This window comes from Bacillus rossius, chromosome 1 (assembly GCF_032445375.1).
Source record: "Bacillus rossius redtenbacheri isolate Brsri chromosome 1, Brsri_v3, whole genome shotgun sequence".
Lineage (NCBI taxonomy): Eukaryota > Metazoa > Arthropoda > Insecta > Phasmatodea > Bacillidae > Bacillus > Bacillus rossius.
The window spans coordinates 332,935,310-332,961,318 of record NC_086330.1 but is presented as its reverse complement, the minus strand read 5'-3'; the positions used below and the strand labels follow the sequence as shown (position 1 = coordinate 332,961,318).

General features: G+C 37.5%; 2 protein-coding genes across 3 annotated transcripts in view; one reads left to right on the top strand and one right to left on the bottom strand.

Annotated features, from left to right (window-relative positions):
- Nucleotides 1-693, bottom strand: part of LOC134528058 (ATP-binding cassette sub-family B member 10, mitochondrial-like) — a 53,598-nt gene extending 52,905 nt beyond the window's left edge. The window contains exon 1 of one of the 2 annotated variants that reach the window (XR_010074344.1): nucleotides 62-693. Coding sequence is in view for 1 of the 2 variants with exons in the window: in XM_063361275.1 (XP_063217345.1) it covers nucleotides 62-392 (331 nt within the window). In the remaining variant the exon portion in view is untranslated. The remainder of the gene's footprint in view (nucleotides 1-61) is intronic. The other variant, XM_063361275.1, reaches the window with a different exon arrangement.
- Nucleotides 612-19,790, top strand: LOC134528060 (nitric oxide-associated protein 1). Its single transcript, XM_063361276.1, has 9 exons — nucleotides 612-1,681; nucleotides 2,314-2,563; nucleotides 3,805-4,023; nucleotides 5,758-5,909; nucleotides 8,733-8,877; nucleotides 9,950-10,125; nucleotides 12,223-12,371; nucleotides 15,443-15,666; nucleotides 16,556-19,790. The coding sequence occupies exons 1-9, from the start codon at nucleotides 1,001-1,003 to the stop codon at nucleotides 16,750-16,752; spliced, it is 2,193 nt and encodes a 730-aa protein (XP_063217346.1). The 5' UTR covers nucleotides 612-1,000; the 3' UTR covers nucleotides 16,753-19,790.
- The last annotated feature ends 6,219 nt before the right edge of the window (nucleotides 19,791-26,009 follow it).

The following is a 26,009-nucleotide window of genomic DNA, read 5'->3' as shown; positions in this document are numbered from 1 at the left end:
TCACAATTCTAGCAACAGCTTGTGGTGCCAAATATCCATGCCCATCTGAAACGCCCCTCACCTGATAATTTCCATTTCTCAGGCTTTGCTAGTGACAGCAACCTCTTTAGTTCAGACTTTCTGATGTTTTTTATTACTGGCTTCGGCGATGAACATTTCGGGACACTCGTGTGAAACCTAGACACTTTCGTTACCGCACAACTTGGAACAGTTTTCAGTACACACGTGTTTGCGCCCGAAGAATTAGACGGCTTCGAATGCAAAGAAAATTTCCTGAAAAGCAAATCGCGTTGTCTCATGCAGCTGTTCATGTAAGTGCCAAAATTGTTATTGCGGTCACATGGCTGGAATATCCTAATGAAAATAGTTTTGCGAATAACCTGAAAATTCATTTTATTCCTTTAGTGTTCGACACAGGCGTTGGTACAATGATTTTCACATGGCCATAGCCAACGAATGTCAAAATTAATTCTGTATACCACGTAATTATTGCGAAGCACCAACAAGCCGAACTATCTTCCTTTAAGATGTGCCTATTCATGTCCTTGCTAGACTTGTTACCGAATACCAAAATACTTGAACGTTGAAAACTGGTTTTCAAACAAGTTTTCAAAACAGTGTGACAACACGTGCCGGAAAGGACAATAATATTCTGACATTAAAATAAAATTTCTTTATCGATATGTTTCAGAACGATAACATAAATAAATAATTTAAATTGTAGTTATGCCTTGAAACATCCATTTTTTTCGAACAGAAACTTGCATATAAGGGCAACTGACACCAAATTTTGACTTTCGACGTTGATTATAATAAAATTTAAAAAAAATAAAAACAATACAAATGTAAACATTGGCAATTGGCATGCACTTGTTTATTGTCATGGTTATGAACAGTAAACGGAGGTTCTATAAATCAATGTATTTCTTGCAGAAAAACCGGGATTGTTACCTTATGAATTAAATGCGAGCTTGGTGTTCTTTATTCGTAATTGGTTAACATGATATTTCTCACTTGCCGTGTTCTGTCGAATATTCTGTGTGAAAAGGAACTAAAATGGCTTGGTCAGTACTTGAAGTTAGGTTACAGCCCTCGCATACGCAAAATTCATGCATCAAGTGCCTGCACGTTGGAGTTACAGGCGTCTGAAGAGGATCGATCTAATCAGGATGCCACAAATTATCGTGCTAAGTATAAGATATTGTATAATTCAGTACTAGAAAATGAAATGCTTAAACACACCTTTGTACAGAGAAAGATCGCAGAAAGGAAGCGTAAATTAGATCTTCTGAGGTCCATAAATACTCGTAGAGATATGCCAATTGCTTTGCGGCATTTAGGTATGGTGTCATCTGAACCAAAAGTACCGAGTGAAGATACAATAAAGGAAGAGAGTTGTGTCAATGTCAGTCTGCCATATTCAATACATACTAGCTCCGTAGCGCTTCATCAACCTTTACCGGTTAACGATTCCAGTGATGGGGATTTTGTGGATAGTTCACCTGAGCTACAGGAAGCAGGAAGTGACGTTCCCTCTTCATGGATGGCCGACTACGAGCAGTTCGATGAATCCAGCCTGAGCGACGTTGAGCACTGGAGATCAAATTATGGCACACCCGACAGATCGGTTCCCGTCAGCACCGTGCCTTGCGGAGGCTGTGGGGCATTACTGCACTGCCAGGTAAACTACCTCGACCCATCGTCGGGAGGTTTTCCTTGGTAGGTTTTAATTGCCCAGAGAGGCCAACCACAAGTCCTACCCTGTTCCAATCAGAGCACTGGCGATCCCTGAACCGGCCAGTGGTTGAGTGGAGAATGTCTTTCCAAAAAAAATAGGACCCACCCACGGATGCTAAGATTCCGAAACCATTAGGGTGCAGTTCCTTACTCCCCCCTATCCTTCCTCCCTACCATTTGGAACAGTTAAAAGTTCTTTAGTTTGGTTTTCGTTTTTATTTGGTCTGAGCAACTTCTGAAAGTCAGGTAATAAAGAAGAGGGGTGTATCAGAATATATTTTTTTCTTCTTGGCTTATTTTTCAATCATTCAGTCAAACTGAATAGTTTACCAGTATCTGTGGATTACAGTTGAAATATTAAATTTCACAAAGTAAAAAAAATGAATATTCAGCATTTTGTTTGCTTTTTTTGCCCTCCTTCAGATGCGCTTCTCTCTTGAATAATTACAGATCCCGAAAACATCACTGGTTAGTTTTGTCACTCACCCCTCACACGGAACAGTCGAGAACAGAATATTTGTCCCTCTTTGTGGTGGAAACATGGGAAGTCAGGGGAAACGTGGAATCCTGCCACAGGACCCGGGCATCCCGGGCTACCTGCCCAGCGAGCTGTTCCGCCACCACTCGGAGACCCAGCTGCGCGCTGTCACCTGCCAGCGCTGCCACTTCATGCGCCACTACGGAGCGGCCCTGAGCGTGAACGTGCACCCGGGCGAGTACCCCCGGATCCTGTCGCGCATGCGCACCCAGCGAGCCCTCGTCGTCCTGGTCGTCGACCTGCTGGACTTCCCGTGCAGCGTGTGGCCCGGGATCCTGGACATCATCGGTGAAGACACTTTCTCCAGCTCTGCAGTGGTTGTGATAATTAGAGACCCGGAAAATTCGCGGGTTCATTTCGTGTTATGCTAAAATTCAAATAATTATACCTTAGTGCTGCTTCTGTCATTGGTTCACTGTTAATCCGGAGGACTGACGGCCGATTAGAGACCCTCACTCATAGAAGTGTCGAATCACAGGCCATCCAGTCGAGACGACTCACAAGTCAGCAGTCGATGAACAGTTGGCATTTGCCCGAGTGTGTAGAGGATATTGGAGTCTATCCTGGAGGTCATTGAACCTGCGAATGTTACGGGTCTCTAGTGATAATCCTTTATGCATTAACTAGATGAAGTACCCGACGTTGCGCGGGCTTTATCCACACTTCAGTTATTATAAATGTCAGATAGACTGTGATTTACCTCTTATTTGGGTCCTAAGTAAAGCTCGAAAAAACAGGAAGATTTATTTAGATAAATTTTTTTTAAAATGTATTTAGATATTTAGAAGCTATTATTGCAAAGCTTGAGGGTAAACAATGAGTGTTGTTGTGGAAAATCTGAAGTTGTAAACAGTAATTTTCATCTTAATTTGAATGTCACTGTGTGCAAAATTTCATCAAACTAAGAGGAAAATAGATTAGTATAAAAAAAAACACTGACACACTTCTTTATTTACATTCTTGAATGTGATTAAAAATTAAATTTTCCTAGCACAAACCTTAGAAAACATAAATTCAAGTATTCAGAGTCTTGAAAATCAAATTGTCTATATTTAACAGTGCTCTTTGAGCCTTGTTTTTGTAAATAAATACGTAAGAAACCTAAACTAAACAAAAAAAAAAAGCTAAAACTACTAAAATGTTTTAAATGTGAAGACAGTGAGTGTTTTCACGGAAAACCTCCAGAATAAAGCTAACTTTGTATATACTTTATAAATAGTATCCAAAGCTAACTTTGTATAAAACTAATAAATAGCATCCTGTTTTGGCAGAGGGTATGTGTTTGATAGTACATGGCAGTTGGAAAGGAGTAAATTCAAAGGGAATAAGGTGATAGAACCTGTGAGGCACATAGAAGAACAATGGTTGGCATGAGATGGCTGCGTTTTCTAAGTTTTTTGTAGCAGTGGTGTCATCATTCCACATTACCTCGTAGACCCTGAGAGGTGATCGCCTCAGTTAAATATTATTTTTATATTATTTTATAGTGGTTAGCTAGCTGTAATTTTTGTTTGGGGAAATGCCCACAGGCCGCTCGCGACCCGTGGTGGTGGTCGGCAACAAGGTGGACCTCCTGCCCGCGGACAGCAAGGGGTACCTGGACCGCGTGAAGACCTGCCTCGCGGCCAGCCTGGAGCAGTCCGGCGTCAGTGCTGCCAACGTCAAGCACGTCGCCCTCCTCAGCGCGAGGACGGGCTACGGGGTCGAGGAGCTCATAACCAAGCTGCAGAACATCTGGGAGGGGAAAGGTCTGCCACATTGTGTTTGTGTAAGATCGAGTGAATGTTAGGTGTACGTATACTGTGTGGAGTCGAAAATGACGAAGGTTTGTTTGGGATACAACTGTCTGGAAAATGGATAGCCTTACTGTGTCCTCTACACCTGTGTTAATGAATATTTTGAGATGAGAGGGTTTTTAGGCGTGAAGGACTGAATGTGATAGGGGAGTTGGAGTGCTTGGAAAATACCCATCACTAGCTTACTGCAAAACCAATTAATTTTTCTGCTTGTGAGAAATCCTAGTCAAATTGTCAAGATCAGAATCCATATTGCGTTGGTAATATGCAGTTTTTTTAAGCATGAAAAAAATCTTTAGCTCAATACTGTACATATTGTTTTGTGAGGAATTAAAGCAAAAATGTTTTTGAATGCTTTGTGGCTTTAAGGCTTTAACTGTATTTCTTAAGATAGATAGTTTTCTTTGCCATTTTCTGATCAAGATGGAGCCCCTTAAGATGATTACTTTCTATAGCATTGGCTTCTGTGAAGCTTTGTTGATCTTATCTAGCACGAGTTGAGCCACTCAAGTTCAGCTTTCATCTGCTTTTCACCTTGTCTGCCAGATCGCATTACTACATTGTGTTTTTAGTTCACCCAGAGTTTCATCATGACTCAGTTTTTATTTCAGTACAGCGTTTCCTGTTCTCTAGCGGGTTACACTTCACATTTTTCAGTTTTATACTGGGTATTACGTTAAAACTACCTACATTGGTGTTCGATAATCCGGCAAAATCGTTTATGAGGCTTGGCCGTGGGCCCAAGTATGCAGGATTAAAGACCTTTAAAGTGAGGTACTTTAAAGTGAGTTCCCATTTATTTGGAAAATAAGCCATTCAGTGTTGGCCACGAAAGGTTTTTACCATGGGACTGACACTAAATAGAGACTACAAAGCTTATATCTAAAGTTTAGTCTCTATGATATTACCAACCTCAAAATAATCCACCAACCCATTTAATTTAAATGTGTGCTTTGTTTTTGATCGAAAATAATTGTTTTACAATAACCTGAAAATTGTTATCTTACATAATTAAATACCTATTTAATTTTAGTGTGTCAAAATCCTCACTTTTGCTGTGGGCACATACAAACATATTTAAAAATATAGTTACTCTGTTACACTTGATTTTGGTTTTGTAGTAGATTGTCTTACACATGTGTATAGGTACTATCGTGGTTTTTGTTTGCTAGATAACTTCAACATTCTAATTGAAACTGTTTCGAGAATGGGCTGTAAGATGATAAGTGCAAGTTATAAACACAAACTTCCACGAAACAAAAGAAAACATTTAGTCTATGTAAAAAAAAAATTCAACAAAAATTGTACTCTGCATAACTGTAAAAATAAATTTAATTGATCAGGTAGATATAATATTTTATTTGACAAAAGGAAGACAATAAACATTCAATGCAAATGTATATTAGTTATTGGCAATAGTATGCAATATATAGGCAATACTGCATATTAAAATTGCTTTTGTTTGTACACATTATTTGATGGTTATGTTCGCGTCTGTATTGACTGAGGTTTGCACCTACTACCCACCCATCACGTCCAAGAGAGACCATCCAATAAGGAACACGGGAGTGACGTGTCTGCTTCTCTCTGACCTGAAGTCTGTGGTCTCTACCGGCCAGCTCGCATGCGCGGTCTAGAGACCAGGGGAAGCGCGCTGCAGTGCCGTGCTGGTGCGTGGGTGTGCAGGGGACGTGTACCTGGTGGGCTGCACCAACGTGGGCAAGTCGACGCTCTTCAACGCCCTCCTGCAGAGCGACTACTGCAAGGTGCAGGCCGTCGACCTGGTCCAGCGGGCCACCACCTCCCCCTGGCCGGGGACCACGCTCAACCTGCTCAAGGTCGGTTCCTTGCTCTGCCACGTGCCACCAAGGGGCCCGCCTAGTCAGGGGTGTGAGGCTGGCTAGTGCTTCTCCGCTGGCGCACAGTCTTCTTGTCGCGCATTGTCGAGATACGAGCTGTAACCATTACAATATAGGCCGGAGAAGTGAAGATAAAGGTGTAAATCAAGGCCCTTGAGTGCTTTCAAGAATCTGTACCAGGAGTTTCATGCCTAAAAATGATACTGAATACACGCGTTTTAACCGTTTTCACTCTTCTGAAAACACAGTTTTAAAAACAAATTATGGAAACAGAACCACTCGCCTGCCCTCAGCGTATTCTTAAATATTTTTCGTAAACAGTTTACTACTTTGATATCTCGAGCAGTTTTCCAATTGTGTGGTTGCTTTCGAAGCTCTCAACACCGTACGTGTGCCCAACTAGGCGGGGCCCTTTTAAGACTTGGTTTCATTCGGGTTATTGCATTTCTGCCTTTTTCTTTTCATTTTTGACAATTTCAATAGATGTTTACTATATCGAATGTTTTAAAATTCTGAGTACATAGGTATGTTAGGGGGTGATATAATGCAACTAGACAATTATCACCCTATAATTTATGCTCGGAACTCAAGCGTAAAGTGCTAGAGGACATTACGTGCTGTGTTACGAAATGATCAGAAGCAAGACTGAAAGAATTAGAATGGCAGTACACCAATGAATTGAAGGAAAAAATTTTTTATTTAACAGCTTTCTCTTATCACAAATCTTACACTACAACTGCTCAAAATTGTGTCTGCCAACAGTGATGCCGGCTTTGCACAGTATGTTGGCGGAAACACCAGGCATGTCTCTTACGGTGCCAGCAGCAATGAGAATCTGTGCAACAAAGTCTTGGTATGAATAGACTTGTCTTTCATTGACAGTACAAATGATGTTGGTAGCTGTGAACTACGCATTCAAACTTGTTGGAAATCACCCAGTAAAGCATCCCCGGTAGAGTTCCCAGCATTTCCTTTGTGGTGACTTGCACTTGTCTAGTTTCATCTGATAGCTTTTTTGTTTATGTTTATTAGTCACAAATCTTCCCACCAGATACTATGTTATAAACGCTATTTGAGAGCTGTGAAGTGTCGCAACAAGTGATTTGTGTGATATTTTTAATTGCTACTATTAGATGACACTTAATAAGTATCTGACAACTAAATTTGTGACCTAACATAAACACATAAACTGCAAGAGAGATATTGTGATATATTAAAGGAATAGCCCTTAAAATATATCAATGACAATGAAATGAAATAGCCAAAAGCTTTTCGGTTCAGTTTTACGTACCTTTTTCTATTTTCTCATGTTTATAACAAAATATTTTGGAAAAGGTTCTACAGAAGTAAAGTTGTGTAGCATTACCAGCTGTGGAAGTACAGAACATGATGTACTTCTAGAGCTATAGCAGGACTTCTCTTTAGTTGCATTGTGCATTTTAATAGCTGTTTACACTCTCTTTCCAAAGCACAATTTCTGCCACTAACGCTGTTCTTGTTTCGGTGTGCTCTGTTGCCGGATGTACTCCCATAGAGCACAAAAGTTTTAGGCACAACTTTTTAATGCAATGAAAATTTTTCTAAATGTATTGGAAACATTTTATTTTGTGTAGTAAAATTTGAAATGAAAATTAAAAATACATTTTCCAGTTGTACTTCACCAAAGGCATTTTCTAAGTGGCCGTAATTAATACACTGTATCTTGGTTTCAAATGTTTTGGTTTTGGTCAACAATTTTTTTGTCTCAATGTGTATTATAAATTATTGCTCTTTTGAATATTAGCACATAATTATACAGAATGCCTTGTTACTAATAATGATCAGTAACTATTAACTACAAATAGTTAAACATGTTCATAGTAATCAGTGTTTAGCATTGAATATTTTTTTGTCAGAATGACAACTGCTGGAATTATACTGTCAATATCTACTAATATATGATCTAAAAAAAAATCAACAATTAAAAACTATATATATTAAAATGTATTATAATTAAAGATGATCTAAAGATGATAATTTTAATGTTAACAAGCCAAGTAATGTCAATCTAACAGTGTTTGCCATTTACTCTGTACTGCAATCAAAGCGTGAGACAGACTATATGAAGTTACCATGGTACTATCACTCAGACAAAAATTTTAACTCTGAATATGTTTTTGACTTTTTACAAATATTTGATAGCTTGTAGAATATATCTGCACAAAAATTAATAACAATGTATGCAATGTAATGTAATAAGTGGCAGTTGCGTGGGAAGGGGGTTTTCATCATCTTCACCATCCCCCCCCCCTTTAATTTTGGAAAAAATTAAAAATTGTCCAAATATCAGTATGTTACTTTGAGTCATACAAGGTGAGCTGCTACAACACCTGCAATTTCAACTGTGTGAGAAGTCATGTCGCCTACGGCTACTTGGGTAGGCCAGTGTAGTGTGTTAGTGTCAATAGTAATGGAAGTTATTTTTAATGCACTTGTTTTTCATTTCCCCTCCCCTTCTCTCTGATAAAAATAAAAATTCTTTATCCACCACTGAATATAATATTCTTACGAATCACAGTTTTATATATATATATATATTATTGCATTTTCAAGTCCATATATATATATATATATATATATATATATATATATATATATATATATATATATATATATATATATATATATATATATATATATATGGACTTGAAAATGCAATAGCTCAGCATGGTCATACACTCATACACCACCATTTTGGATTTGTTATTTTTTTTTATCTAAAATATAAATTTTCAATTATTGATCTTAATATTGGAATGACAGTTTCCAATTCTGCGGCCAGTTGGTTGGCAGCTCTACATGCGCACCAAGCGTCTGATACAAGAAAAGAAGCAGAACATAGCAGAGAAAAAGTTGCTCAAAATGCAAGGTGGCCAGTTACCGAAACTGGAAAATCCAACGCTCTTAGGTAAGTATTATGTATAACTGCCGTTTATATTCATTCTTAATCAATGCAAATATATATATATATATATATATATATATATATATATATATATATATATATATATATATATATATATATATATATATATTTTGCAGTTCATGTGTTGTTTGTCTGTTTGTTTGCTTTGGCTGTCGAGACGTTATACAGGTGTGATACGGATACCGTTGTATGGTAACCGATTTCATAAGTATTCATTTTTGGATGTTCTCTGGAGACCACCTGGTGTTATGAATTAGTTATAAGTAAGGACTTGAAAAATTCACGTTATTCTGAAACAGATTAAGATGCATGCCATTGCTCATTTGTGTGGCATCCCTCATTGGATCATTGGTGAAGACAAGAAACCAATAACAGCTTTACTAAATTTATATAACCCAATCATTTGCAATTCTTACAGAATGTAAAATGTGGCAGGAGAAAATTAGCAATAGAGCTCGACTTGTTGAAGTACTAGTGGGTGGAGTTTGGCCTAACACCAGAAAATAACGTCTCTAGATATTAGTTAAGTAATACTTGTGTGAGTGAGTCACAAGGATAATGATGGTAACAAATCCATTTGAGCATTGTTCTGATATCCAGATCAGCTTGAAGTGTGTAATATTAGAAAGTATAATGTATACAATGTAAAGAGACTTGATTTTTTTATTTCACCCATTACTGGGTGTTGTGAGCAGAGGCAATGCCACAGTGTGACAGCTGTGATGCCCCTATGCTTGCAGAGGCAGGATGATTCTGCCGGACTTGTCAAAGATTTCCACGGGGATGGGGGTGAAGGGGACATCACATTCACCCAATCCTGAACACAGGGAGGAGGTTTGAAAAATCCTCTCCTCAGCCAGGAATCGAACCCGGGCCCCTTGACCCACCAGTCAGACACGCTAGCCACTAGACCAAGTGGTCGGACCTTATTTCAGTATTGTGTAAAAAACAGTTATCAAGCACTGTTAAACACAAAACTGAAGTCTGATGCCATAAAGCTATCATTATGCAAATGTACATTGAATGCATGCCCTGCCATCCTTTATCCGTCCAGGTAACATCGAACGAACATTCCAACCACGGCAGTTTGAGGAAGGAAAAGACCCATTCACCTTGAGTAATCAGGTGGCGAAACTGACGATCGGGGCCCCGGGGCTGGACCCCAAGGACAGCGTCTTCGCGGAGAGCCGCTGGTGCTACGACACCCCGGGCACTGTGCAGCCGGACCAGGTGAGATTCCGCTCATCTTAGTGTCATCGGGAGCGTCATTTTCCCTTGGCCTAGGTCATGGATTCTATTTCAACAACTGCGATACCTCAAATTTATGAGAACCCGTTTGGTTTTCAGGTGATTTGGAGTCCACTGTAATCTTGAAGGATCCATTGCCTTAAGCCTCTACATGTCTACAGGTCATGAAAAAGGCCTGAAATAGATAGTTGCTGTGCAGGAAGTCATGAAACTTGAATTTCCAACAGCCTTTTGCTGACTTGTATTTTATTTTTTTATCCTTCATTTCAGTTTATAGTCGCACATCGAAACTACAGATTTTGAGACCATCTACTTCAATTATTAAGTATTGGTATAGCTGATGTTCTGGAGACTGTGCTGTCCACTGGTAGTCCTGTTAACTAAGGTTTCATCGTTCTACCTTTACCTGAGTATTTTGCAGAAGTTTGATGTGTTCAAGTTCAAAGTGTTGTCTAGTGTCTATACATAACAATACCACCAACGCACACTTAAATCTTGAAATATTAGCAAGCATTGAAGATTATTTCATTCAAACATTATAGTTGATAAAATAGTGAATCTTCAGTTACTTGTACACATTGATAAAAATGTATTACTGTATAAACTGAAGGACTTAGGCACTGTGTGTAATTATATGATTGTTTTATATTTAAACATTCAGTTTAAAATTTTGTTTCAATTAAAACTCGTAATATTCAACAACTTACATATTCATTTTCGTTATTGTTATATTTTTTTATAATTCAAACGTAATTTAAAGTATCTGGGTTTGTATGTGTTCATCATGTGCTATTGAAATTCACATTACTCATACTTCATACAATATTTGGCACACTACACCACTATCATTATTTTATTACAATTAAATATTCTGTGGACTGGAATAGGCACATTGACACGAGGTTTTGCATGCAGCCAGGGTAGTGCCATCCAGTCACGTGTCCAACTTCATGGGGCTGGTTGCAAAACCATAAACTTCGAAAAATGTTCATTTGTATCAAAAGTTCAACAAGTTGTTCCATTGGTTAGATGTCCTGGCTGGTGAATGAGAGTTCCTGATTTTGAGTTACGGCTGGATCTGGAATTTTTCACCCACAGAAAGTTTCCTTCCATTCAGATGGGTGTTTTGTGCCGCTTTATCTCCATAGTGTAGAAGGCAGTGGTAGACCATCTCATAATCATGTCGTCAGGTTTGCCCTAGTCATGCCGTAGCCAATTCCCGTGGTGGGGAACTAAAGCCAGCCTCGGGACTGATCATCCGTAATATCATAATTAGTGCTGGATGATAGTGCTGCAATTTCACTGCACAAAGTTTGCGATGAAATGCAACAGTGTTCCTCACGCCTCAAGGCTCGGTCCCGTAGGCTGTCATTCTAGGGACAAGATTATATGGTGAATTGCCATAAAACTGAAATAACACAGCAAAGCTTGTCAATACAACAAATAACAATGAAATGCATTTATTACACCATTTAGCACCATAATGTACTAAAAATGTTAAATCAATCAGCAAATTTACAAAACTAAACAGAAATCTTTTATCATGGTTAATTCATTGAATGTAATTTATTTAGCATAAATTTTGTACCAAAATGTATGAACTGCATGGACATAGATTGGAAAAATTAATATTAATGTTGTTTGATCTTGCATCTCTTTTTAGTAACACGTTTTGACATTAATGACATTGGCACCTTTTCAAACACTCAAACATTTGCTGCTTTATTTTTATTTTTCGGAATACTTATGTTTTATACATGCTTATTATGAACTAATGATTTTACTGTATATATTGCATAATGTGTCTGTTATTTTGTGTCGGGTAACATATTTTCACACCCGATACTTATTAAATGTTATATTTGAGTGATCATACTCAGGAACACTTATAAGACTTTTTTTGCTCTCAGTTAGCAACAAGGAAAAATATCTAGTGAGAAATTTTTTGGATAGATAAAGCACAAGAGAACTAGATGAATAAATTTCCAGGAAAAGCCGTTGTTTGACAGTAGTAATACATGGGTGTGGGACAGAGCGCCAGGTGACCTACCGCACCTGCCCGGGCGATGCTCCCCGCAGGTGCTGGACCTGCTGACGACGGAGGAGCTGCTGGCCACCCTGCCGAGGACCGTCCTCACGCCCCGCTCGTTCCTCCTGAGGCCCGGCGCCTGCCTCTTCATCGCCGGCCTGGCCCGGCTCGACTACCTGGAGGGACCCAGCCCGGTCAGGTGACGTCTCCTCTTCTCTCCTCTCCTCCGATTCTCCCTCGGCACCGGTCTCTTTGCCGACTCCAGTACATTACATTACATTACATTTTTAAAAATTCAACTTTTTATTTCCGTATGTTAATGTTAACTATATTGTGAAACATAACGAAAATTTGTGGCAGCACAGACACCAGAAACTCGGTCCAGGGCAAAGGATGGTATTCAGACAAATAATCTAGGCAAATAAAACCAGTGATAATCGTACACGCGCAGTTTATCCCTACCATTGAATTTGCATGGTTATTTAAAAGTCAGTTTGTACAGCAAACTAAATTCAGGGATTGAGTCGTGAAAAACAGTGCAAAAGCTGAGAGTGAGAACATATTTATTAGAAAATATGCCAAACAGCTACAAGTCACAACTTCGTTCTCTTGAGTACAGGGCCTTATTACTGCTATGAAAAAATAATATATTAATAGTAATTCTATTTTGTATTATATTTGCAAATGTTTAATTTTGCGTGTTATGTATAATCATCCTGTAGTACAAACAATATTTAAGAAAATTATTTGAAAGTTCCTAAAAAGTCTGGAAATTGGTTCACTGAGTGTTTGTAGACAGCCTTACAGAGTCACAAATTTTTTGTCCATACAGATCTGTCTCATGAGCTGTTAGTTATTCAATTTTATGGACATTTCTTTTATTTAAGTGAATTTCCTGTAACTTTATCTTGATAGCTGTATTGTAATTTATGTTTCATCTCAAATTTTATCACCGTACATTTTCTAAAGATTATCTAATAACTAGAGACAAGATTTGATGGTTTTATTTTTAGTCCATTTTAATTCTTAAAACGGAAGATTTAGGTATAATTGTTTTTATTGCTATAAATGCTGTTTTGTAATACTTACTCCACCAAACCAGTATATTTGAATGTTTCATTTATATGATAAAATGGTTTGTAATAATTTTGTCTAAAACAGATACATTCAGAACAATAAAAAATAATAATTGGTGAGCATTTGATGTTTAAAAATGATTCAATAAAAAGTGAACAATATAACAAATTAGGTACCTAAATTCATTTTTCTGATATATGCACTTAGGTACAATTTTTGTCTTGAATTAGTGATTCTTCCTTGAATCTCAAACATTAAAAAAAATACTATTATTGTGATTTCAATTAAGTTTTGGTTAAATTCTGGTTAATTCCATGATATAACTTGCATTTCGGTGCTATTATGGTGTATTAACCTTCAATTTGGTGTTATGCTTTTCGCTATTATTCAAGTTTTATCGCAAACCACCACATAATTTTATCCCTGCTAATAAAAGTTACAAATCATGCAAATGTTAAGGATTATATGCACTTGGGTGACAATTTGCAGCTATAAAATAGCTTTAACAGTCAAACCTCAATTATACAAACCTAAAGGAACCATAATTTTGTCACTTTGCAATATCGACGTTTGCAATAACTAAACTATTACAAAATGTAATCATTTTTTAAATATAATTTCTAAATCAAATTTAAATTAAGTTCAATCTTGCACACAGTTTTATAAGGCACCATATGTACGTATGTACTACTTTTAGCGATTGTACAATATAATTTCATATCATTTGGAAGAATGAACTTTCTTATATGAACCAAAGCAATGGCATCAGTATTATTTTAGTTAAAACTTCACATTGTTTATTTTGTATGAACTATCTGATGTGGCGGGGGATTCGTTAGCGTTAAGTCTTAATAAAGTTATTGGGCAACACAGTGTCTAAGGGGCACGGACCCGGCAGAGACTCTACTCCCGAGGCACGTCGCTCATGTGGGGATGTTACTCGTTTCCCCCGTGCACCATTACAAGACTATCAGAACCTGGCCCGCTCTCAGCGTTGGGCACGCTATATCTGCTCACCTGGACTCTTAAGGTGTCCCACATGCCGACAGGTTCTCACAGATACATACATGGTCAGATAAATGTGAAAAACATGATTTATGCAGAACTGGTATTTATTACACAGCGCTCTGTAACACGTCTCTCACACGATAGTTATGATTACAAACAGTAAAACTGTAAAACGCCTTGAGGCATGACCGGCTTACAAAGGGTCCAGGCTACCTTGTGGCTGGACAATAAGTTCGTATTGATGACAAACTCGCCGAGCGGATTTATATGTTAGTAAATTAAGCAGTTGCTCTGGGAATAACTAGTAAATGATTTAGATTAAATAAAAGGATAGAAGTATCGCAGTCGGTTGATGCAAAGGATGAAGTCCCCAGATAGCAGAGAGCATCCTACCTCGGTTTGCAATGCGAAGCGACTGGTGGATTGTCAGCGCAATGGCGCCAAACTTTAAGAACCGTTCGGCGATTCTGAGTCGTGTCGCTAATGTGCGTCAGTTAAAAAAAAAATGTTTCCCTCAAAATTACAATATAATTATTCTAGGCTCATACTCCTTTAACAATCTACATGAAACAATTACAGCTCAGATTAATAAAATATTAAAATATGAAATGGCCTTCAGCAGTCCGGGTCCATTGCTGTTAAGTAGTACTAAAATATAATGTCTGATTGCTTACACTTTGTATTAATGGAAGATTTGCATTAACAGGGTTTTTATTATTGAGGTTTCACGTAGTAAACATTTAGTGATGTAATTCGAGACACGTCAACAAATAAAAAAGATCTATAGGTAGAGATACGGAAATTTCACGCATTCATTTAGTCACAAGTTAACATGTAAACCTCCACACTCTCACGCTGTGTTCATGATTGGACCGCAGTTATTTGGACTCGCCCGTCTAACGACGTGAGCCAACGATGCCCAGCTAGGGGAGAAGTAAGTGAATCAGACAGTGCCAATTGACAAGAAAAAATTGTTCTCACTAACAAATCAACCAATTGGAAAGCAAACACAACTATGACTTTGAATTCTACCATGAGGCCAGACGAATCCACGAAATTTCCGGGTCTCTATCTATAGGAATGAATATACTGGAAGATCCTTTATCTGGTAGTAATGGAAAGAGAATGAAGTGACCGACTTTGCGAGAGCGACCGAGCCCTAAACAAGGTTTGACTGTGCTCCAGGTTCACGGTGCTGGCTGCGGATGACCTGCCCCTCACAGTGTGCGAGGTGCCTCACGCGGAGGAAGTGTACTCTCGCCTGCTGTGCTCGCCCTTGATGCTCGTTCCCGGGGGCACCACGACGAGGCTGGACTGCTGGCCCGGCCTGTCCCCTGCCCCGATGCCGCTCACCGTCACGGGCGTGTCCTGGCGGGAGAGCTGCGCGGACGTCGTGCTCTCCTCGGCAGGTGTGCGAGTCCAGTCCCATTCTCGAAATAAAGTTTTCCAAATGTTATAAACTTCTTCCGAGCAGAGATCCTCCCTATGTATCACAAGAGATAGGATTTTCATAGAAAATACCTATTTTAAATGAATCTCTTGAATATAAATAAAAAAAATTAAAAAAATAAGGAAATTGCCAATTTATTCCAATTTTTTTTTATTTATTTTTATTTTTCTATAATCAAGAGGCAAAATTTCTATAACTTGATATTTGTGGGGGATATGATTTAATTTTTTCAATTTCAAAAACCAAATCACTACTTACAGAAATATGCTTTTAAACAACGTACCTACGTACTGCTCTTAGTAATGACAATGGTGACCGTCATTTTGAGCCAAAGTAAGAGGACAATTTCTGTAACTTGATACTGTGGAAGATATGTTTCATTTTATTTTCAAATATGAATCTTAACTTATTACTAGAGACCTGTAAAATTCGCGGATTCATTTCGCTATAGGATAGAGTCCAAATACTTTTGACATTATTTTGCTTCAGTGATTGGGCCACAGTTTATCTGAAGGACTCTGGGCCAATGAAAAATCTTTAACAGAAGAATTAGCGAATCACGATCATTCCAGTCAACAGGTGTTACAAGTCGGTAACCAATCAGCAGATGTAATTTGCACAAGTACATAGAGGATCATGGAGTCTATCCTTTAGGGATTTGAAATCGCAAATTTTACAGGTCTCTACTTATTACTCATAGAAACATGTATGCATTAAACAATGTATTTATTGCTTTTAGTAATGACAAATGTGGACAGCATCACAGGGTAATAAATGCTTTCACGTATCCTCCGTACTTCCGTTGTCGTCCCAACTGTGTGTGGCACAGTGCGTGTCGGTCTGCGCAGGCTGGGTGGCAGTGACTCCCGGGCCGCAGAAGGCCTGCACCATGCGCGCCTGGACCCCGGCCGGTCGCGGCATCTACCTGCGCCGGCCACCGCTGCTGCGCTTCGCCGTGAACCTTCGCGGCCCCAAGCAGCGCGCCAGCCCCGCCTACCGGCCTGCTCCCACTGCCTCCACCGACGCAGAGCCTCGCTGCCTGTGAGCGCTGGGCACGCCACGAGCACGGTTCCTTGCCGTGTGGCACACACTTGCTCCGACCCCCCGCTACCAGTCGCACGTCGATGGTTCCGCATGTCCTGTCATTTGGCACTAGTCGAGCCGCTCGCATTCAGATTTTTTTTTCTGGTGAATTTCAACTGTCAACCTTGGCCACCGTGGCCAATACTGCAAGGGTTGGATCAAAAATATTGATAGCTTCCTTAGTAGGCAGACCATCAAATCCGTTTAAATTGGTTATAAATTTTATAATTTTTATATAAAACCGTGGTCTGAAAGAAATTTTGATAACATTACTGTAAGGGTTTGAAAAACGAATCATAATTTCTGTACTACTTACACTATTATGTCCATTCTTATTAGTGTTGGGCCGATTCCTAAAATATACAGATTCTGATTCCATTTTCGAATCTTAAATTAAAGGGTCGATTCTTCGAATCCGATTCCGATTCCTTAATTTTTATCTGACAATGTTCAACAGAGTAATACACTAAGAAAAAAAAAGGTTGTTTATGATTTTAAAAATTTAATTGCATTGTTTCATTTTCTGTGCAGAAATTAACATTATATACAGCTTATATAATGTTAAAAAGTATGTTCATTACCATCAAGTTACGCTACCTTGAATTTCTAGCACAATTTGGCCTTTTAACCTTGCATATAGTGAGACAAAACACGTGTTCAAACACTACCAATAATCAAAGTTTTCTTATGACGTAAATTGTAAATAATGTTATAACTTAACCAACTTTAGATACCTTACATTATCAGCTCAATTAATTAATTGTAATAAAAGAGCTTTGTATAGTTAGGTTAAGAATTTTATTTTCAAGCACAACTAAATAATGATCCAAATAAAATGACAATATAACCTCGTTTATACATATTTCAAGGGACCAGGGCGAAAAAAATAAAGAGGGAAATTTAAAAATAAAACTTTTATCATCTTATTATGATGGAAATGACAAGAAACAAATATGCACCACACTAAAATAAAATGTCAGAAATGCTTTCGTTTTAACTTTTAATATATTACCTAGATCTTAATTATCTCACTTGGTGAAATGAATAAATCCATCCAGTCTTGCAGTTCTTTACAATCGTAAAGAGAAAATAAATTTTCGGTTCTTGAGTAAGAAAGTTCTGTGCATGTTTTAACATCTCAAAATTTCCAGATTTTCTTACACAAAATATTTAAACTCTTCAAATAATCGCGTGTTAACATTTAATTCATTTCAGAAATTGATCGGAAACAATTCTGTTAAACTAACACAACTACTTTCAAAAGATTGTTTATGTTTGGTAATAAAAATTTACGAACGTTTCAGCAGCAATGTTTGGAAATTCAGATTAGCCAACTGCCTTTCCAAAATATATTGAATGTAAAACGAGCATAGCTGAACACGCACAAGAACGCTGATTTACAGCAATTTGGTTATGTTGCTTTTAAACTTATTTTAATATGGTCGCAGTAATCCACTGTGAATTTGGGTAAAATCTCATTCAAAAATTATTTCATTTTAATTCTTTAAAGTTTAAAGTGCAGAGATGTGAAACATCTTAATTTTCACGTTCACGTCACCAAAGATTTTGTTCATGGCCGTATTGTTTACCATGGCAGGTAGCACAAAAAAAATTAGGTTGTTTACAATGGCAAATGTAGCTGCCATGATCAAATAGTTAACGTTTACATTATTTTACTTGCCGTTTACATTTACATAATTTTCTTTAAACATTTATGGTTTTGTCTATTTTTAAAGGTTTACTATTAAATGCAGTGCTGCTGCAGCGTAATTTCGGAAAAATGCTTTTGCTTTAAGCGGGAAAGTAGATACTGCATTTGTACTGTAGGGAAAATGGCAGTGCAAGTAATTAAATACGTTAATCACCGTTTATCGTAAATCAGTTCCGTAAAAAAAGATTGTATTATGTAGTTTAAAAATTATATTTGCATGCATTTTATATTTTATTACTATGTGTAGGAGATGTATTTTGCAAACTTAAAAACAATGCAGGAATCGGTCATGGTCAATTCCAAATCCATTGTATTCTGAATCCCACGATAATACTGGAATCGGTGGAACCGACCGATTCCGGAATCGGAATCGACCCATCACTAATTCTTATATATTGTAAAACCTTAAAATATTATCTACAATTTTCGTGTCGGGTAGCACTACTGTGCTGTGGGAATTCGCCCAGAGTTAATGGTTTCGGTTCAGTTTTCGGTTTTTCTGAGTACAGTGTTCTTGTTTTCTATCGGGTTACATATGTCACACGTCACATTTCAGTATGATTTTTTTGAAGTCCAATGCTCACATCTGTATATTTTTTTCTTTCTCTTGTTACAACTTGTTTTTAAATATACCATTGTACTGTGTACTTAAACTTTTTTTTTTGGTTTTCCAGTTAAAAAATGACATTGATGTTCAATAAACCAGCAGGATCGCTAATCCTGCGGGGCTGTGGTTCCGAACAAGCAGGATTAAAAATCTTGCGCTGTAGAAGTGACAGGCCTGAGTCTAATTACTTGAAGAACAGATTGTTTTATCAAAATTCAGGAAGTAATTTTATTGAATCACTCAAAATCTAACTTGCCTAATAAGTTTGTTTTACCTGTCATTTCGAGAAGGCAGGTTTTTTTGTTTGTTTTTTGTAATCTAAATGATTTTTTTTTTTATATCTTAAATTTTTTGGCCAAAGTAAGTTCTTGGAACTTCAGCGCAGTGGTATGATGCTAAAGAAATCCAAGGAATTTAATATAAAGCACCCCAGAAGATAAGGATCCATTTCTTTGATTCCTGAATATTTTAATTATTGCTTGGTTTTGCTTACACATTTCATTGGTACAAGCAGTGACCAACTCAGTTATCAACCCAAGAAGATTGGTGAATTGCAGCCAGCAAACGTTAGATGTGCTACAACTACTGTTCTTCTGCACAGTGATGTCAAGTTCTGTATTCCATACCCATGTTTTTAAAAATATTTATAAATAAAAAATTACTTGTAAATATTTCCCTCTAATAGAGTTAGTCAATGATTAATTTCTTCCAATTTACATTTCCTACTGATTTTCCTTTAAAGGTACAATCTTTAGTTCTTATTCTTTTTTATTTTATCTTTTTTAATAAATGTAGAAAAATGAGAATTGAAGTAAATGTTCAGTTACTGAATATTACGGGTGGAGCCAAATGAAAATTATCTTCAAATTAAAAAAAAAAAGGGGGGGAATGGGGATGTAAAGGTAAAGGTATTGGGTTGATTTTGAAGAAAGACTCTCTCTCTCTCTTCCTCTCTCTACCTCTTCCTCTCTCACTCTTCCCCCCCCCCTCCTTCTCTCTCTCACTCCCCCCCCTTCTCTCTCTCTCTCTCTCTCTCTCTATATATATATATACACACACACACACACACATTTTTATAGACATGCTAACTGCCATAATTTTGCACAAATCACTTCCAAAGGATACATTATATATGGTAATGGAAAATATCTCGGTCGAGTTTGTTAAGGGGCATAATTGACCAAAGAAGTAAAAATGGGTAAGATTTTTCGGAAAAAATGAAAAATCTATTAGCTCCCCTAATATGACAAGTATCGTATCCATTTAAATATATTATAACTCGTAGGAGTAATGCCAAAACCTTTTGTCTCAATCAAATTTTGATATGACTATCCATAACTGCAAGGGTTGGATCAAAAATATTCATAGCTTCCTTAGTAGGCAGACCATCAAATCCGTTTAAATTGGTTGTAAATTTTATAATTTTTATCTAAAACCGTGGTCTGAAAGAAATTTTGATAACATTACTGTAAGAGTTTGAAAAACGAATCATAATTTCTGTACTATTTACACTATTATGTCCATTCTTATGTATTGTAAAACCTTAAAATATTATCTACAACTTTCATGTCAAATATTTTTTCACACAACAAACCATTAATTCAAGAGGGTGGAAAAAGACATGGGTTAAAGGACAAAATAAATTCATAGCTTCCTTAGTAGACTCACTAATAAATCAGTTCAAATTTTTTGTAAAACTTATAAATATTAATCTAAAACTTTTGTCTGAAACAATTTTTGATAATAAGAACCATTACTGCAAGAGTTTTCAAAAAACCTGGAGTTGGAACAAAAAAATTTTAAACTTGATTACTATCAAATTCATTTGAATTTATTTTAAACCATCCTAATATTATCTTAAACCTTGGTCCAAAGCAAATTTTTATAATACCACTTAGTACAAGGGACGAAAAATAGTTTGAAAAATGCAGAAACTACGTAAGTAGCCATAATATGAAATTTGCACTAAGATATTTAATGCTGGATGCATTGAGTTAAAAACATTCAAAACATTTTCGCTGCATGAAATATGAGAAAATGTTTAATCAATTAATTTGGAATATTAGAGAACATATAGGTATAGGATGTTAGGTACGTTAAGTTTTTAAAATGTTCCATGAGTTGTTAGAAGTTTCCAAAACTTTTCCAGCAGAAATAAGTACTTCGAAATTACCTTCATCTGTAAGCTGCGCAAAAAGGGATATTTTTTTACTGTGCTACTGTTTGACATGTGATAAAATTTATGATGGATGAAGATAAAATATGTTCTGTTTTTTCCTGATCATTGCCACCTATGTCTGAGGGTAACAAACTTCTTGATGGAAACAATATTTCTTAAATAACTAGGGACAATATTGTATGATGTTTTTAGAGACAAATTTTGGCATTAGAAAATATTTTGCTTTTATATGGTTTAATTTTTTATATTTTTTCCAAAAATAACCACAGAAAAATTTGCATATGGTAGTACTTCGCACTGGTTGCTAACATTGCAATATTAATATATAGGGATTGAAATAATTTGTGGTTTCAGTGACATTTAGGATTGAGACTCCGTAGGCCTAAGAATACCAGGGCAAATATTTTGTAATTGATTGGTATGGTCTGTGACTTGTAAGACGTCTAACTGGGTTGCCTGTACTTTAATGTATGGTTTCTCAATGGATCAGAGTCCTCCAGATAACCAGTGTGCCATTAACAAGATCAACAAAAAGGTAAAAATGTTCACATTTCAACCCCTCACGATGCAAATTTTTCAATCTCCACTTATATATCAAGTAGCTGACAATTTAAAAATATCAAATATTTTCATTACAAGGTTGCTTGGCACTATGACTATAACTAAAACAATACGGGAAGAAAGAGTTTAAAAAATGATCTCCAGTCCACATCTGACTTTTGAAGTTGGTTCATTTCTATTTTGGTAAAAAAGTATTATTTTACTTTTTTTGTGCAACTTTGCGGTTCTTAATTTTTTTAAACTAGTACTATAGTGCCCAGGGCCCACCTGTTCATGTTGGACCCCCTATTCTAACACCCACACCACTCCAGGATTGACTACCCTCTTCCCCCAAAGAATTCTGAGCTAGATGATCCATTACGGTACCTACATTTATGGGTAGGATGTGGCAGTTCACACACATATTGATGGACTCGGTGGGAAGAAATATGTAATAAGGTTGGGTTGCCTGAGAGGTGGATAGCCTGCATTGTGGTTTGCCAAGATTTTGTGTCCAGTATAACCACTATATCATTTTTTTATGAGTAAGTTGTCTTTGTAATTGAAATTTAAAAGAAAATTGATTTTCATACTTAAATCTCAGGAAATAGTAGACTTTTAGAACTCAACCTTTACGTATATAAATATAAGTAATGATTTTTCTTTTGAAAGGAAAACTGAACATTATATATTTTGGTTTTTATTTAATGGTGTTTAATAGAGCCAGGGCAGCGATTGTTGGATACGGATGGTAACGGATACCTTCTCTTATCTATTACAATTGGTGTTATCTAGTGAAGTAAATTACCAAGGCTTTCCTTAGTAGTTTGTGAACAGTGCCATGCCTGTCACTATTGATGCAGTGACACAGCGACACATTTTACCGATTTTTGTGAACCCTACTTTTTTTCAAGGCATGTACATTTGTTGTTATAACCAGTATGATTTTATTATAATTAAAAATACAAAAAAAAATTCTCCTGATTCAGTTTTACTCTTAGTTATGAATCTTGATGACTATATTTTTTTTTAGGGTTCGGTCTAAAATATATATATCAGAGCAGCATAAATTTTGCAGTCTTGTTGCGACCAATATCAGATACATGGGGAAGTAAATGTTAGTTAATAGCCAACAAAACATCTCACTTGACTGTTACCAGTACTTTCTTGTTAAAGCACTATGAAGCACATTAAGTTATAATGATGTTATAATGATCAATTAGAAGAAAATAACTATACTATTTTATATATTTCTAAAAAAAAGTAAGTTCTGATGCCTTTATAGGTTGGTTTCAACATTTAGTTTCTACCACAAAACCAGAAACAGACTCTGTTCCACTAAATATGAATTGCTACTTCATTCTTATCTGAACGTTGATATTTTTTTCCAAGCCAAAAAATTGCATTTTACAATTACAGTAAAACCTTTTTGTTGCGACCCCATTTATTGCGACCACCTCTCTATTACAACCCGATTTCGAGGAACCGTGAAAAAATTGCCGAAAATCCGAAGAAAATCTGACAGAAAATAAGTTTCTTGTGGTGAGTAGTGTGTTACTGCATTTCTCTTGCCAAGTGCTGTACTGCCGTAGGCAGCGCATATCTAAAAATAGATACCACTTCCTGTCGACCGCTGTCAGCGCTTAACAACCCCCATTCCAGGTCCCTTTGCCGGCAGGGTGCAGATAAAGGTTTTTGTGGCAACGTGTTTACGTTTAGCTTTTTGCGAGTGTCTAGTGTGGTACGCAGTTAAGGCAAAGCTACCTGCTGGATTTCTTTTGATTACTATCGGTTGACAATACACAGCGACCGACTGGATGCACGCCCGCCTCGACTTGTTTTAACTGCCGCAGCGATGTTTATTTTGACAGCTCAAGCAATTATCTTTTTTGATAGAAAAAGGTCGCTTCACCCAGCATAAAAAAAAAAAAGGCACTTATTCCCCACGCCCACGCAGGAAACACGTCTGTCTCCCCCCGCATTTATCTTTCTTCTAACATTCCACGTCTCACCTCTCGCGCGAGCAATAACGAAGCGACCACGCATTTGGCTGCTGCCGCCAGCCAGCCGGGCGAGCTTCGTGTGCGCTCACTCGCGTTGCAGAACCTACAGCTGCCATATTTTTAAAGGAAATGTCCCATTATTAGGGCCACGATTATATGGTAAATCGCGAAATCGCGAAATTTTCCGCGAATTTATATGGAAAATGTGAAAAAAGCGATTTTTAAGAAAAACCGCTAAATAAAGCCGAAATTACACAGTAGGCCTACAAGTCTCTTATATTTTAATGTGAAAAGCTTGATAGTCAAGACTTGCCCTGGTCCTGGTTGCTAAGCTGGAAGAATTTCCTGCCTTGCATTTCTATATGCTTCCTCTAATCAGCTTTAGGGCGCCGTCTGGTCAGCGTGTGTTAGTGAAGCGGGATGATAAGAGCGATGCTCAATGGTAGTTCTAGCGCGGTAAAATATCGAAGTGCAAGGCTCTGAACTGGCGCGCAGTCATCTTGTCCCCGTCAGATAACTGTGAAATTTGAGCGGTGACCGTAACATTATATGGCGGAAAAATAAAGATAAAGGTGTAATGCATTTCCCTCTGGTACTTTCAAGAAATTTGTAACTGGTTTTTTACACCTAAAACTTTGAAAACATGCCTTTTAGCCGTTTTATCTCCTCTAAATCCTCTTGATCTGATATCGAAAGAACCAGTTGGGCATTAACAAATTCTTAAATTCTTTTTGTCAACAGACTCCAGTCGGAAATCTAGTGTAGTTTGGAAATCGCGTAGGTTTTAAGTGGTTGTGCGCGGCACACGACTGTAGTTGCCATGCGTCACGCGCCCAGAATGTTGTCCGGCAGGAAGGGCTAGTATAGTTCATTTGTGGTAAAAATGAATACTTTTACGGGCCTGGTAAATTTTTCCATTAAAGAAATTTTGAAGTTTCAGTGATTTTCCAGCGGAAATAATGTTGTGTAACTAACAAACAAATTGTATCTAAACAATTAACGGTAAATGGCTGTCGCGAGGGGCCCTTAAAAAATTTTCATTTGACCAGAAATGGACTATACAAACCTCTTTCGTCGCACGCAGTTTGGAGAAGTGGAGGAAGGATGTTGACAGTTTCACATGCCAAAGGACTTTGTGGTAGGAGGGGGAGATAGACACGATGGTTTGTATGCCTGGGAGGGATGAACCTTGAAATCTGGAAAAGGGAAGGAGAGGTAGGCCGTATGACGTCATGCATCCGCCGCCTGTGCTGCCGCCAGCCTGTCTAGACGAGATTCCCGCGCTCCCGCTTACGTTGCACAAGCTACTGCTGCCGTATTTTTAAGCAGAATGTCCGATTTTTTTTTCTCTTACGAACATTAGTACGATTATTATAAACCCACACAAAATATATGCTGGGTGTTAAATAATGACTTTTTATAATCTTTTATTGTGAGTTTTACCATTTTTTCCCCAATTATTTTTGTTTTGGTGCCAAATTATCAGATTTTTTGATGGTTCCTGAGAATGTATTCGTAAAATCACTGCTTCGTTAAATCCGGGGTTCGTGACATCTGGGTTATAGTGTATTTAACTACGGCAAGCAGAAAACATAAATGTAAACTAACCAGTAAAAATAAACTGTCTTTTGACATATTTTCTTTAGATGTGGCCTGTAGGGCGAGGGACTTGTCAGAAGGTTGAAGTGGGTTTAAAGCAAAGCCGTCTGCATTGTGAGTGACAGCATCCTGCCATTGTACGGCTGGTTTCTTAGCGAGTAGCGGTTTGCGAGGGGGGGGGGGGGGTGTTGAAATAAACTGAAAATTTCGGAAAACATCTATTACGACCCCCCCCCCTCTATTACGACCCTATTCCTGCGAACCGTGAGGGGTCGTTTCAGAGAGGTTTGACTGTATTTGTTTGCCACTCCACATCTCTCACAAGATGAAACCCCTCAATAAGTCATTTATGGGATCTCTGAAGCGTTATTACTCTCAGTAATTCACATGTTCGTACTTTTAAAACAAACCCCTCGAAATATTAATAACTTTTGTATAAAACATAATATTTAACATAATGACCATGGTTATTTAATACCATAATGTTAATAGTTGGTCTTGAGTGAGTGTGTAGGTAATGTCAGATATTGTCCAATAAAGTGGATGTTCATGTCAGAAACCATCTGTCATTACTAGCCAA

What these genes read in the sequence shown, in the direction of transcription:
- LOC134528060 (XM_063361276.1), top strand. Translation starts at nt 1,001, where the DNA reads ATGATATTTCTCACTTGCCGTGTTCTGTCGAATATTCTGTGTGAAAAG. An exon ending in CCACGCTCAACCTGCTCAAG is followed by an intron (nt 5,910 to 8,732) that starts GTCGGTTCCTTG and finishes TTGGAATGACAG; the next exon opens with TTTCCAATTCTGCGGCCAGT. An exon ending in GGAAAATCCAACGCTCTTAG is followed by an intron (nt 8,878 to 9,949) that starts GTAAGTATTATG and finishes TTATCCGTCCAG; the next exon opens with GTAACATCGAACGAACATTC.